We start from the raw sequence: 14,205 nt of genomic DNA on the forward strand, positions 1-14,205 counted from the left end.
CGCGTCCCCCAAAGCTAAATAGCGCCTCATTTTGTGTCCGGCGTCCCCGGTAGAGAGTCTCTATGTATGCAGCCCCTAGTCCCCACATGCCATTCTCTTTCCCCACACTTTCTCTCACCTACTTTTCCCACATGGGGTGGTCCCTTCTATTAAAATGCATGCATCCAGACGCTGTTTGAGGGACGCGGCTGGAAAGGGTCTCTTTTCTGTACAGATTTTTGATCTCTTTTTGTCCGGCGCGGTCCTAAACGTGCCCCAAATCATTTGTGCCGGACGTTTTTTGAGGGACGCGACTGGAGATGCTCTAAGTATGATAGCGTGAGGCTGCCTGACCGTCCTAAAAGAAAAAGAAAAAAACAGCACACCTGAAGCGGACACGCCCCAATTCTCTAGCTCCCTGTTCTCACTGTAGCTCGAGCTCGATCTCCCTATCTGTCAAGCCTCCTCTGTCTTCTGAAGTTCCAATCAAGACTGTGAGGTCTTGTAGAAGTTCACCGGCGTCCCCCTCCCACCTCCTCCCGTGTCTACCCGGTCGGCCCCGCCGCCGTGGCCCATCCCCAGCGTGTCTCCTCATGGTCTCTCCTCCGCATCCACCGCCGCTTCTGGCTATCCCTTCCCAGCTCCAGCGCATCCGACCACCGCCGTTGACCCCGCGCCTCCCGTCGCCCATCCTGCCGGCGCCGGAACAGCCGACGGTCCCCACTCTACCGGCACTTCTAGCTAGGTCGTCGTGCGCTGGCGCGCATGTCGTGAGCAGCGGCCAGCAGGTAGCAAACCTGCAGCTCATCGTCTCAGCTCCTCTACTCTATCCTATAGCGGACCTGCATACTATCGTCTCTATTGCCATTTTTATGTATTCATATTTCCTATATCAACTTTACTGCAGTCCATATTATATCTATTGATTTGCGAGGTAATATGATATGTATTGGGAAAGTTCTAATTAGGTACAGATTGACTCATGGTTCTGTAATTATAATAACTTTATGAGTGTGCTGTATTTTGGTACCGTTTATTTTGTTTTGGAGCAGCTTTTTTTTATAAGAAAATGTTTGTAGTGGAATTAAACATTAAATATTTCAGATAATGATTGAGAAGACATTCTTATTCTATGAATGATTTCGTTGAAAGGAAACTGTAGGAGAGGAACCCTGTACCTAGCTCTTACTTTACCATGGTTTCTTACATACAGGAATGTGTAATATGTCCTCATTGTGTGTTTCCTGTTGTAGATAAATCTGCTTGCAAGGCTCTTGATGATCTATCCATTTCATGAAATGTTTAAGGGTAAGGTCAGTTGGAGAACATACTACATCTACAAATATATTTTTTATGAGTTGATGAACAAATGTTACCTGGAATTATAAATCAGTAGTGAACAGTTCATAAATAATTTGGAGAGAATTATTTATTATTTCCTGACTTATTCATGGTCAGGATATGTTGCATTGTAAATTGGAAAAAATTGTGGAATCGCATCTATTATAAGGTAAACCGTTGCTATTGAATGTTGTTGAAACAACATGTTACGACTGAGTTTCATCCTGACAGGCAATTTCGCGGATGTGGTGACATCACCAAACCACATGCAGCATCAAAAAAACAATTCAGAAGGTCCCCTCCTTTTGTGGTCCGATTCTCTTTGCATTTATTTGATTTGGATTGTTATGACACCAACCATCAAAGTCTTTGCCAGTAAATTTTGTGAAGGCCAGCTTGTAAATACATTTAAAAGTTTATTTACAGAGAAGGGGCTGCCCCTGATTTTATTGACATGCAACCAAAATAGGTCGTATACATCATCCGGTTACATTTTCCAAGAGAACAACTCAAAAGGTAATCCAGAGGAGGGAACACTCCAGCATATCCAATGCTTGCATAGTTCATCTCTAGGCAATCTGCAACTACTTGCTCCTTGTTTGTTCCAGCAGCAGTAGGTTCCTATCCGCAGTGAACTCTGAGCACTGGTCGTCCTCTGACGTTCACCACCACCTTGTTCGAGACCATATCATGCTTATCCAGCTTCTTCCCTTCAGGAACTTATTTCTCAACGACCAAATAGACCAAAGCACAACAAAACTCTTAGTGTCAAGGACAGCAGTTTCTCATAATAAATTTGTTAGTTTTGTAGTCGTACTGACCAGTGCATTGGGTTAGAAATCATAGGCAACATATATGCTAACTAAAACTTTTCCAAACATGGCTTTTTTTTGTAGCAAGAAAGAATGAACACTTATTGCAATCGCTTAATTTCTTTGTATACAAATCTGTAGCATCTGATTTGCCAACACAATATTTCTCTTCTTAGTTTTTTTTGTGCATAGTATTTTTTTGCCTAGTATTCATGAATTTCTTTCTGGGTTTTGTAAGCAAAACATGGAAGTTCCATTGGGGCAAAAAAAATATAGCATTAGTTCATTAAAGATGTATGTGTAATCAAAATTATATGTGTTTCTACCTAGATCTTTTTCTTAACATTTGCAATTTTGATAGCAGAGGTTGTTAACTCATGTAGGAAACAAAAAGGAAGAGAAGCAATGCTAACATGGGACTCGACAGGCCGTTTTCCAAAGACTGCGTGCCTCCAAGTATCTGGCCCCTAAGGAAGGTAATTGGAAAAAGGTTGAACTTTCACTCCAAAAACTAAGATCTGTTGCACCTTATAAGCATTGAACGTGCCTCATGACCTCAAACAAAGCATATGTATACTGTTATTTCCTTGGCTCAAGAGTATTTCAAGTTTTCAACACAGCATACAATAAATAGCAAGAAATCCATGGTTCAGCTCTCTTGAACAAACATCCCAAATATTTGTGCTCTGGAAATGACAACATGGAACTAACCTCTAGTTCTAGTTCAGTATCCTCACAAATTACAGTTCAACACTCTCCCGCCATCTATGGCGCCATCTATGGTTCACCACTTTTGTCATCTCTTATTGGGCATTTCTAAGATACCCGATTGCTTTATCAATAATCTTCATGTCTTCAGCTTTGCATCAACTTCTCCGAGATAGTTGCAAGATCTCAACCACTGTGTAGATTTTGTGGCTCTGCATTTGATATGAAATCCTGGTCGGTCATCTATGACCGCAAGGATTTTCCTGAAAAGTACCACTCCGTAGCAGCTAGAAACAGAAAGTAGGGAAATGATAAGCAAAACGTGGCATAGTGCAAGGGGGCATATATTTTGTGATGTGAAGTCTGCATATTCCTACTTTCTTCTATCGACAGCAGCCCCCTAACATGCAAAATTATGGCCCAGCCCCTTCCCAGATAAACTGAGATATTACGAAGTACTATCAACTGAAAAGTGGCATTGCCATCTATATACATAGGCCCTGTCACTCTCAATTGCAGGACAACAAAACAGGAAAAATCGAAGTTTGGCATTATCAAATTTTGACCCTTTTAGCATATATATCATGTGACTTAATAGATGATATTTTTTCAGTGTATATGTAGGAATTTAAAAGAAACAATACAATAAAAATTATCATCAAAAGGGGAAAATGTAAGGATACCTTCCAAAATGTCCCTGAAAATCATCTTGTCATCGGTAATTTTGAATGTCTTCTCATACAAAATCAGGACCATTTGGTCTATCATCGACCCCATATTTTTCCATCGCCGGCGTCTGTACTACTGTCTTGAACAACAATATTGCTCGGGAAAGAAATATCATAAATTTATAATTATCATGCAGTTCGCAATATTAACCATCCAAAAGCAACTCTCTGACACCAAACTATGGGAAATACGCAAATTAAAAATGTTAGCAGCATTGTAATTTACCGGCAACAATTTCGAACATAATACTAATAATAGAATGCATTAGCAGCTTGTAGCAATGGACTACAAAACAATTTCACTGCTCGCTGAAAATGGACAACTAAGTTTGTACGGTTCCCACTTTGGAATCCTGAGATCTCTTAATACAAAGGTATCTACTTTGCTTATATTGTACATGATATGATATTTGAAGCATAACAAACTAATTACCTTTCTAGAGCCGCTTCAATCATTAGTGAATGAAAAGTTTCAGAGGGAAGCCCTATAGGGGAACAAATAATAGGAAATAACACAGAGGTCTCCAAACAAATGAAATCTCAGCTCTCAAAATAAATGATTGAGTGTGAAACTGAAGTACACAACTTAGTATCTAACCTTGTGGTTTTGTGGGTATTCTTCTGGTACATACTGGTAGCCTTGGATTAAAAAATCTCAACCGTACATGATACACATTCCACCAATTGTTTAGCATAGTACTGAGAAAGATCAGAACCATGACTCCTCTTGGCTAACTGACCACAAATGAACGAAGTAGCAAAACCCACAATATGAATATCTCATCTGTGTATGTATCGAACTGCTTGTAAGCACCATAGAGTTATATTATTAGTAGTACATATAAGCTTGAATTGGCATACATCCTTTTCCCTATAAGCAGGAAAAATGTCAAAGTAATACCTAAGATAGACTGTAACATGTACGATAGCATCCACAGTGACAAAAAATGCATTAAAACAACATATAGCTGGCATTTAATAAGCATTGACAATTTCCAAAAAGAAGGTTCTATGTCAAGTGCAGAACTGCCTACATGGAATCGGAGAACTATGTTCCTCCGATGATCATCCAGCATGTACGGTATGGCCACCTCTTTGTGTTTTTAACAATTCTTGTTTCTGCTTGCTCTCATGGAGGGTCTACATTTTCTTTTTCTTCCTTGCAATTTTTCCACCTGCATCAACGTGGGAAAAAGATATTTAGGTTTTAAAAAATAGGAAAAAATGTGCTATAGTTTACGGCATGATTAGGAGTTGTTGATTGGCCAGTCAGACCTAGAGGTCACCAAGGCGAAGGGACAGTAGCTGCCTTCTCATGCAAAAACAAATGGTTTGATTGGTTCCTAATTAGAACATGATCCTGTGCAAACAAATAGTCTTGGTGTTTGCATAATATGATTCTAAAGACTTTACTTATCATATGCAATAATACTCTTCAATTTCCAAAAAAAAAATGCCGGTAAGCTTACATGTTTGTGCTTCTCTTTTTCTTATCTGCGTGCAGGGAGGAGAGGGAGACCCGAGAAAAAGGTAGCTTACTGGTCTGCCGCTGCCTCCATGACTCCATCTATGAGTGAGATCTGGAGGCCATGTAGTGGCACACAAAGGTGTTGCCCATAGCCGAGTAGAGGGCGTGTAGGTTATCTCTGATTGGCGCCCTCCATGAGTGTAACCTCGCCGGTCGAAGTGGCCGAGGGATTAGGCCGGGAGGAGGCAAGAACCACTGCAGCAAGGTATGACCGCCACTTCAATCCAACCAGTCCGTTGCCGACCACACGCAAGAAGTTGACGAATCAGCAACACCACGGAGGATCAGACTACCGCGCCAACAGCCGCGGAGAGACAGACTACCGCGCTGCCACCCACCTCGGGAAGGAGAGGAGGGCGCTGAGCTTCTCATCTGCGCCGGCAGCCGCCTCAGGAGAAAGAAGAGGACAGATCGCCAATAACTTCCTAAGTGGCCAGAGAGGAAGAGGGAACGGAAGGGAATACGTGGGCGGAGGCACGGCGGCCGGATATGGAGAAGAGGGATCTCGCCCTTGGGATGATATGGGCGGTGGGCCGGCGGCAGTGAAGATGAGGGAGAAGAAGGGAGAGACGGGAAACCAGCGAAGCCTCCACTCGTCTCGCGATGTTTCGATAGTGGTGGGCCTGAGACGTGGGCGCCGCTTTAATTATTGACCGCTTTACCGCTTTGACTGAAACAACAATCAGGGAAAGCAATCAGGAAACCGGCAGCGGCTGGAAAAAAATAGAAGGGAAACGTGAAATAGCCGGTAGATAAGAAGAGACTACAGAAACCTGCCGGTAATCTAGGGATTTACAATGTAAGAAAAAAGGAAAAATGAAACAGACGCTTCTTCAATCTACAATACCGTGCACCTATCTATAGGGAAAAAAGGCAACGTGGTAAGTTCTGATTGGAGAGAAGTGAACCATGAATAGTACCCAAATTGATGAGGTTAGAGCAAATGGGGTTGGCTTTTATATAGTTAATAATATTCATTGTTCTTCTCCAATTCCTCCTTCAGCAACAATGGGGCATGCACGATCTTTGCGAAAAATGTGTACATGAAACACAAGCATTCTAGGTTCGTATATCTGAAAAAATAAACATAAATTTATATGACAAAGAAATTATATAATTTATATGACAGAAATTATATAGATCGAATGAATCATACAGCTATTTTGAGGCAGGAAACCTTATTTTTTGAGGGAATGTTAGAAACATGCTTTATTACGAGGGAACAGGCCAGGGGCACATTAGCAGTAAAATGAATTTCGAAAAATAAATAAAAAATAATTCCGACCTAACCTATTTTGAGGCAGGAAACCTTATTTTTTGAGGGAATGTTAGAAACATGCTTTATTACGAGGGAACAGGGGCACATTAGCAGTAAAATGAACTTCGAAAAATAAATAAAAAATAATTCCGACCTACCGGATTCGAACCAGTGACCTAAGGATTTATCTGCAACATACTACAGTCCTCCGCTCTACCAACTGAGCTAAGGTCGGTTTGTGATTTAAATTCCAACACAACATATATAACATAGTAAGGGTCATCGAAGGAATGTACTCCATATTTCGAGAAATTTCTTGTCATCTCCCACTTTTGCTCGACAATGTGGCATTATCATGTGCTAAAAACCTTCATGATTTGTGCCTTACATACGAAGTCATATAGTGAATAATGAATTGGGAGTAACCTGTTATAGGTCGAATTCAAGGGAACACAAGCGATCGTAATTGAGCATCTATAAAAATTTCCAGGCTTCGCATTATATTAGCTTACAAAATCGTTAGAGCATCTCCAGTCGCATCCCCCAAAGGGATTTGGGGCGCGCCGGACCAAAAAATGCTTCCAGCCGTGTCCCTCAAAGCCCATTTTTGTCCGGCGCGTCCCGATACGGTGTCCGGCGCCCCGAGCCCGTCCCCGTCCCACAGGGGACGCTCCGGGCACGCCGGACACAACGAAAAGCGAGGCGAATCGACGCGGGCCCGACGCGTCAGTGGCTTGGAAGCCTAAAACCCCGTCGCCTACCTTTGGTCAAGCGACGTTAATGGCGTCCTTGTTTTCCCAGGCGACGCAGGGACGCGTCTCGTCGTGCATGGCCGCGTGGCTGTCCGCGCCGGCGTTATTGCGTGCAACCACCCGCTGCCGCCGCTGTTTAAAGGCGTCCTGCAGTTCTCACCGCTCACAAACCATCTCGTCGCCGCCGCCTCCCCCTCACAGCATCTTCCGCTCGCCGCGCCAAAATGTCGAGCTCGTCCTCCCGCAAGATCGCGCGCGGCGAACGGCTCGGCCGCGGCAGCCTCACCGTGCCGGGAGGCGTGGGCGCGCGATACGTCCCGACGTATCCATAATTTCTGTCGTTCCATGCTTGTTTTATGACAATACTTACATGTTTTGCTTGCACTTTATAATGTTTTTATGCGTTTTCCGGAACTAACCTATTAACAAGATGCCACAGTGCCAGCTTCCGTTTTCTGCTGTTTTGGTTCCGAAAGGCTGTTCGGGCAATATTCTCGGAATTCGACGAAACGAAGACCAAACCTCCTATTTTTCCCGGAAGCGTCCGAACACCGAAGAAGAGCCGGAGAGGGGCCAGAGGGCCACCACACCATAGGGCGGCGCGGCCTGGCACTGGGCCCGCGCCGGCTCGTGGTGTGGCGCCCCAGTGCCCCCTCGCGCCGCCTCTTCGCCTATAAAATCCCTTTCGACCTAAAAACACCGAAACTCTTGACGAAACTCCGGAAAGACTCCGGGGCGCCGCCACCATCGCGAAACTCCACTCGGGGGACAGAAGTCTCGTCCCGGCACCTCGCCGGACGGGGAAGTGCCCCGGAAGCCATCTCCATCAACGCCACCGCCTCCATCATGCTCCGTGAGTAGTTCCCCCATGGACTACGGGTTCTAGCCGTAGCTAGTTGGTATTCTCTCCTCCATGTACTTCAATACAATGATCTCATGAGCTGCCTTACATGATTGAGATTCATCTCGATGTAATCGGTGTTGTGTTTGTCGGGATCCGATGGATTGTTACATTATGATTGTCTATCTACAAAGTTTATGAAGTTATTGTTGCTGCAATCTTGTTATGCTTAATGCTTGTCACTAGGGCCCGAGTGGCATGATCTTAGATTTGAGCTTTATATTATTGCTTAGATTGTATCTACAAGTTGTATGCACATATCACTGTCCGGAACCAAAGGCCCCGAAGTGACAGAAATCGGGACAACCGGAGGGGATGGCGGTGATGTGAGGGACACATGTTTTCACGGAGTGTTAATGCTTTGCTCCGGTACTCTATTAAAAGGAGTACCTTAATTTCCAGTAGTTTCCCTAGAGGCCCGGCTGCCACCGGCTGGTAGGACAAAAGATGTTGTGCAAGTTTCTCATTGCGAGCACGTACGACTATTATTGGAAAACATGCCTACATGATTAATGATCTTGATATTCTGTCTAAATGCTATTTCAATCCTATCAATTGCTCGACTGTAATTTGTTCACCCAACACTTGTTATTGGAGAGTTACCACTAGTGTAGATAGCTGGGAACCCCGGTCCATCTTTCATCATCATATACCCGTTCTACATGTCAACTGTTTTCTGGTGCCATTGCTCTCATATTACTATTACTGCCGCCGTGTTACTCAGTTACTATTGCTCTCATATCATCAGCTACTTTCACATCACCCCCGTTGCTAGTGCTTTTCCAGTGCGTACTGAATTGACAACTCGGTTGTTAAGGCTTATAAGTATTCTTTACCTCCCCTTGTGTTGAATCAATAAATTTGGGTTTTACTTCCTCGAAGACTCGTTGCGATCCCCTATACTTGTGGGTCATCGAGCGCGGTACAACGCCCGATATCCGGTCCCCGCCGGACATGCGGCTGCCGCAAGCGACGGCGGGCCGGAAGATGGCCGTGAACGGCATTGGCGTTCCGCCGCCGCCGAAGCCTCGCACGGACCAATGGAGGGACGCCATCAAGGCCCGTCGGGCTCAACTCACCGCCGAGGAGCGGTTGGATCCGACGTGGGCGGCCAACAACAACGACGCCTGGTGGACGACGTACTTCAAGGCGAAGTACGACGTCGAGATGCACAGCACCGAGGGGCTCGTCGGCGGCCCCAACAGCTGCAACAAGGACGGCCGCGCCCTGTTCTGGGGCGTTCCGGGGCGCACCCTCGAGAACGTCATCCGCGGCATCCGCAACGGCGCTCCAAGGTTGGAGATGCCGTCGTCACCGCCGCCGTCTCCTCAATGGCAGCCGAGGAGGACGACGTACTCGTCCTCCTCGCACTCTTCTTCCTCGAGACCGGGCGCGATCGACGCCGTCCTCGTCGTCACGGTCGGCGCCCTACACCGGTCCCCAAACGGGAGGTGAAGGAGGAGCCGGCGACGCCCGTCAACACGAGGTGTGGCGGCAGCGCATCCGATGGCCGCGCGGCAGCAAGGGAGGCGTGGCGGCGCCCTCCTCATCCCGAAGCCGGAGGTGAAGGAGGAGCCGGAGGAACCGGCCGCAGGCGGCGCTGGCCGGCGGAGTACGAGCGGTGCAGCAGCGGCTCATCGCCAGCGAGCGACAATCCCGAGGACCGCCTGTGTCTGCGGGCGGCGTTCTTGGCGTCCATGAACGACAAGGACGCCTGGAGGGGCGACCTCGACGCGGCGATCTCCATGTCCATCCGCGACTCCGGCAAGCCGCTAGTGGACCTCTCCGACGACGGCGAGGCAGGACCAAGCGGCTTGGTGAAGGACGAGCCCGTCGACGAGCGCGTCAAGCAGGAGGTCGTCACCGACGACATGTACAACTTCCAGCAGTACTACGACGCCTCCGGCCGCCGCAAGTGGTTCTAGATTAGGTTTAGTTTAAATTTAATCAAATTTCGTTCGAATCTATGTAAGTTTGGACGAATCTTAATCGAATCTTGTTAAGTTTAAAATTTCCGAAATTTTGTTTGGGGGACGTGACTGGGGAGCGACGTCCCCCAAACGCGGCACGAACGAAACACGTCCCCCAAACGCTCAATCCAGCGCATTTTAGGGGACGCTTTGGGGAACGCGGCTGAAGATGCTCTTATATCTCATTTGAAACTGAGACTAGTTTGTTAAAATGTTACCAAACTGTTCCGTACCAATCCAACGTTGGCCTCTGGTGATGGCCCTTTGATATGTGTAGAAAGGGATGCAACTCACAATGTATTGATTGGGTGCATATGGCGTTACATATATAGGCCACGTCCTCGACTATACAAGGAAGGAGGCGGGTCCAATAATAAATACAAAGATATGTATCGCTATACATAACTACAGAAGATACACATCCGGATATGCAAGGATATGTATCTCAACACCCCCCCGCAATCGAAGCGTCGCCTGGTCGAACGCATAGACTGGACCGGAACTCCTCAAATGATGCCGTAGGAAGACCCTTGGTCATGATATCCGCAAATTGTTGGGAGGTGGGCACATGAAGTACTCGAATGTGTCCAAGGGCCACCTGTTCCCGAACAAAGTGGATGTCCAGACTCAATATGCTTGGTGCGGCGATGGTGGACCGGGTTGGAGGAGAGGTAGACGGCGGAGACGTTGTCGCAATAGACCACGGTGGCTTTGGCAACAGGACATGAGAGCTCAACGAGGAGTTGCCGCAGCCAAGAGACCTCGGCAACCGCGTTAGCAACAGCCCGGTACTCCGCTTCGGCGGCCGGAGCGAGAGACCGTGGGTTGTCGCTTAGATGACCAGGAGATGAGCGAAGGTCCGAAGCAGACGCGATGAGCCGGACGTGGAGCGACGCGTGTCGGGGCAGCCTCGCCCAATCGGCGTCCGAGTAGGCGACGATGTCCGTGGCGGTGGAGGCGTGGAGGGAGAGGCCGAAGTCCATGGTGCCACGAATGTAGCGGAGGATCCGCTTGACCGCAGCCCAATGAGGATCCCGCGGAGCATGCATGTGAAGGCACACCTGCTGGACAGCGTACTACAACTCGGGGTGGGTCAAGGTGAGGTACTGTAGGGCACCGACGATGGAGCGATAAAATGACGCGTCTGTGGCCAACGAACCATCCGTGGCGGAGAGCTTGGACTTCGTGTCGACAGGCGTGGTCGCGGGTTTGCAATTAAGCATACCGACGCGGTCCGAGGAGCTCGTGGGCGTACTTGCGGCGATGAAGGAAGAAGCCGTCGGTGCGACGTACGACCTCGATGCCGAGGAAGTAGTGCAGGGGCCCCAAGTCCTTGAGGGCAAACTCGGTGCGAAGACGCTCGGTGATCTCGTCGGCGGAGGTCCGTCGAGCCAACCCTCAAGATGATGTCGTCGACGTAGAGCAGCAGGCACGCGGTGGTGGTGCCATTGTTGTACACAAACAGCGAGGCATCGGAGCGGGTGGAGCGGAAGCCGGAGTTGGTGAAGAAACGCTGCGATACGCCGGTGCCGAGCGCGTGGGGCCTGCTTGAGCCCGTATAACGAGCGCGAGAGCAGGCACACATGGTCGGGGTGGGCGCCGTCGATGAAACCCGTGGGCTGCTGGCGGAAGACCCGCTCCTCGAGATGGCGGTGAAGGAAGGCGTTGGAGACGTCCATCTGGTGCACGGGCCACGCACGGGAGACCGCGAGCTGAAGGACGGTGCGGATCGTCCCGGGCTTGACAACCGGGGCGAAGGTGTCGGTGTAGTCGACGCCGGCACGCTGGCGGAAGCCACGAACCACCCACCGCGCCTTGTGACGGTCGAGAGTACCGTCCGGATGGAACTTGTGCTTGAAGACCCACTTCCCGGTGATGATGTTGGCGTGAGGGGGTCAGGGAACAAGCGTCCATGTCCGGGTTCCGCTACGGGGCGTCGAACTCGTCCCCGCATGGCCGCAAGCCACTGCGGGTCGCGGAGAGCAGCCCGGGTAGAGGCGGGCAGGGGCGTTGGCGTGGATGGTGAAGGCGCGGAAGTCGATGCGGTGCAGACGTACTCGTCCGAGGGGTACCGCGTGCTCGGGACGCGAATCCCTGCACGGGCGCGCGTGAGGGGCCCCGTGGCCGGCGGAGGAGGAGCCGGAGGCGAGGCGTCGCCCGGCGAAGACGGCGCGGCGCCCGAGCTGAGGCTCGAGGGCGACGCAAGCGGCGTCGAGGCGGATGAACCCGGCGAAGGGGCGTCGCCCGGCGAGCTGAGGCTCGAGGGCGACGCAGGCGGCGTCGAGGCGGGCGTCGGCGCAGGTGTTGGCGCGGGTGTCGACGTGGGGTCACCTGAGACATGGCTCGAGGGTGAACCAGAGGGTGGTGAGGCAGTGCCCGAGCCAGAGCTGAAGGGCGCGGCGGAGAACGACGAGGCAGTGCCCGAGTCCGAGCTCGAGGGCACTGCAGCCGGCGGACCTACGGGGGGTCGACGCCGGGACCATCGGTAGTCGAAGGAGGAGTGGCGACCACCTGTCTCTCGTGCAAAGGAAAGCAATGCTCATCAAAGTACACGTGCCGGGAGGTGATGACGCGGTGAGAAACCGGATCATAGCAGCGGTAGCCTTTGGTGTTAGCCGGGTAACCGAGGAAAACACACGGAACGGAACGAGGGGCGAGTTTATGAGGAGTGGTGGCGGCGATACTAGGATAACAACGACAACCGAATATCCGAAGACCGTCGTAGGATGGAGGGGAACCGTAAAGGAGGTGATGAGGTGCATAGTTCCAGCGGGGACGACACGGACGAAGGTTGACAAGGAGGGTGGCGGTGGCTAAGGTGTCAGGCCAAAAGGTGGGGGGAACATGGCTGTGGAATAGGAGTGTGCGGACGCAGTCGTTGAGGGTGCGGAGGATACGCTCGGCGCGGCCGTTTTGTTGGGACGTGTATGGACAGGTTAGACGGAAAATAGTGCCGTGAGAGGAGAGTAGGGTGCGGACGGCGACATTGTCAAACTCTTTTCCGTTGTCGGTTGTAGGGCGTGGATGGGGCGACCGAACTGGGTGGAAACATAGGCGTAGAAGGCTGTGAGAGTGGTGGCGACATCAGACTTTTTACGGAGGGGAAACGTCCATACAAAATGTGAAAAATCATCAAGAATAACTAGGTAATAAAGAAGACCAGAATTACTCGGGATTGGAGAGGTCCATACATCACTATGAATTAACTCAAAAGGAAAAGACGCGACGGTGGAACACTGACTAAAAGGAAGACGAACGTGTTTACCAAGACGACATGCTTCGCAACTATGTGAAGACTGTTTAGTAGATGAAAACGAAAAACCCCTCATTATTTGGTGAAGCGTGTTGGCATTGGGATGTCCAAGACGAGCATGCCAAAGATCAACGCCTCGCGGAGAGAGCACGAGGTGCGGCGCCAGGGGTGGAAGGCGACATCACCGGATACAAATCGTCGGGGCTCTCACATCGATGGAGGACCATCCGGGTGCGGGCGTCCTTAACAGAAAAACCAAACGCGTCAAATTCAATAGTCACAGAGTTGTCACGAGAAAGAGTTTTAACAGAGACTAAATTCTGAATAAGCTGGGGAGACACAAGGACATTATTAAGAGACAGTGGAGTAGAAGGAAAATTAGCAGAACCAATGTGAGAAATAGAAAGACCGGCGCCGTTACCGACAATGATGCGAGACTCGGTGGAAGTGGGAAAAGAATGGGAAAGGTTACCCGGGTGAGCGGCCATGTGAGACGAGGCGCCCGTGTCCATAAACCGGCTAGCCGCCACCGGCGTAAGAGCCAGTGCGGGCGCGGCGTGGTAGGCCGGGGCGTAGGACGGCGGCGTGGTGGTGAAGGCCGAGGCGTAGGGCGTTGTCGCGGTGAAGTGCGCCTGGTGAGTCGGCGGGCGCGGCACCGGCATGATGTAGGCGTAGATGACCCCCGTCCATGGGTTGTAGGCGAAGGGGTTGCTGCCGTTGGAGAGCGACGACATGACGACGCGCGCGCAGGGGACGGCGACGGCGACGGCGCGAGGTTGGGGAGGGAGGCGCGGCGGCGGCTGCAGGTGCGACGGCGGCGCGGCGTGAGGAGGAGCACACGCAGCGGCGGCACAAGGGCGGCGGCGCTAGGGTTGGAGGGTGGGGCGGCGCACGCATGGAGAGAGGGGCGCGGCGGCTAGGTTAGGAACGGTAGGTGTCTGATACCATGTAGAAAGGGATGCAACTCACAATGTA

At 50.1% G+C, this 14,205-nt stretch overlaps 1 protein-coding gene, 1 long non-coding RNA gene and 1 other non-coding gene across 10 annotated transcripts; 1 reads left to right on the forward strand and 2 right to left on the reverse strand.

Annotated features, from left to right (window-relative positions):
* Window positions 1–457: 457 nt before the first annotated feature.
* Window positions 458–6,057, forward strand: LOC124653206. 7 transcript variants are annotated; one of them, XR_006987826.1, is made up of 4 exons: window positions 458–767; window positions 1,233–1,292; window positions 1,552–1,614; window positions 2,516–6,057. XR_006987826.1 is itself a non-coding variant. In XM_047192274.1 (4 exons), exons 1-4 carry the CDS (start codon window positions 573–575, stop codon window positions 5,143–5,145), a joined length of 435 nt encoding a protein of 144 aa, XP_047048230.1. In that variant the 5' UTR covers window positions 458–572; the 3' UTR covers window positions 5,146–6,057. The 7 variants fall into 7 exon arrangements, 2 of the variants coding, with proteins under 2 accessions (XP_047048230.1, XP_047048231.1); XR_006987827.1 differs by having other exon boundaries at window positions 1,233–1,287; window positions 1,552–2,608; window positions 5,073–6,057; XR_006987825.1 differs by having other exon boundaries at window positions 1,233–1,287.
* Window positions 1,702–5,715, reverse strand: LOC124653208. Of its 2 annotated transcripts, none has more exons than XR_006987831.1 (4): window positions 5,038–5,715; window positions 3,524–4,743; window positions 2,546–3,127; window positions 1,702–2,030 (listed from the first exon to the last, which is right to left on the reverse strand). It is a non-coding gene; the product is annotated as an uncharacterized LOC124653208 (long non-coding RNA). The 2 variants fall into 2 exon arrangements; XR_006987830.1 differs by having other exon boundaries at window positions 4,844–5,715.
* A 445-nt stretch (window positions 6,058–6,502) lies between the features above and the next one.
* On the reverse strand, window positions 6,503–6,589 carry TRNAY-GUA. The gene is given in 2 exon segments: window positions 6,503–6,538; window positions 6,553–6,589. It is a non-coding gene; the product is annotated as a tRNA-Tyr (tRNA).
* Between the last annotated feature and the right edge of the window lie 7,616 nt (window positions 6,590–14,205).

This window comes from Lolium rigidum, chromosome 5 (genome assembly GCF_022539505.1).
Source record: "Lolium rigidum isolate FL_2022 chromosome 5, APGP_CSIRO_Lrig_0.1, whole genome shotgun sequence".
NCBI classification, from domain to species: domain Eukaryota; kingdom Viridiplantae; phylum Streptophyta; class Magnoliopsida; order Poales; family Poaceae; genus Lolium; species Lolium rigidum.

Bases quoted from the DNA above. Each gene is read 5' to 3' on its own strand.
- LOC124653206 (XM_047192274.1), top strand. From the start codon at position 573: ATGGTCTCTCCTCCGCATCCACCGCCGCTTCTGGCTATCCCTTCCCAG. The intron at 768-1,232 runs GTAGCAAACCTG...TTCCTGTTGTAG, and splicing joins TCGTGAGCAGCGGCCAGCAG to ATAAATCTGCTTGCAAGGCT. The intron at 2,623-5,072 runs GTTGAACTTTCA...ATCTGCGTGCAG, and splicing joins AGGAAGGTAATTGGAAAAAG to GGAGGAGAGGGAGACCCGAG.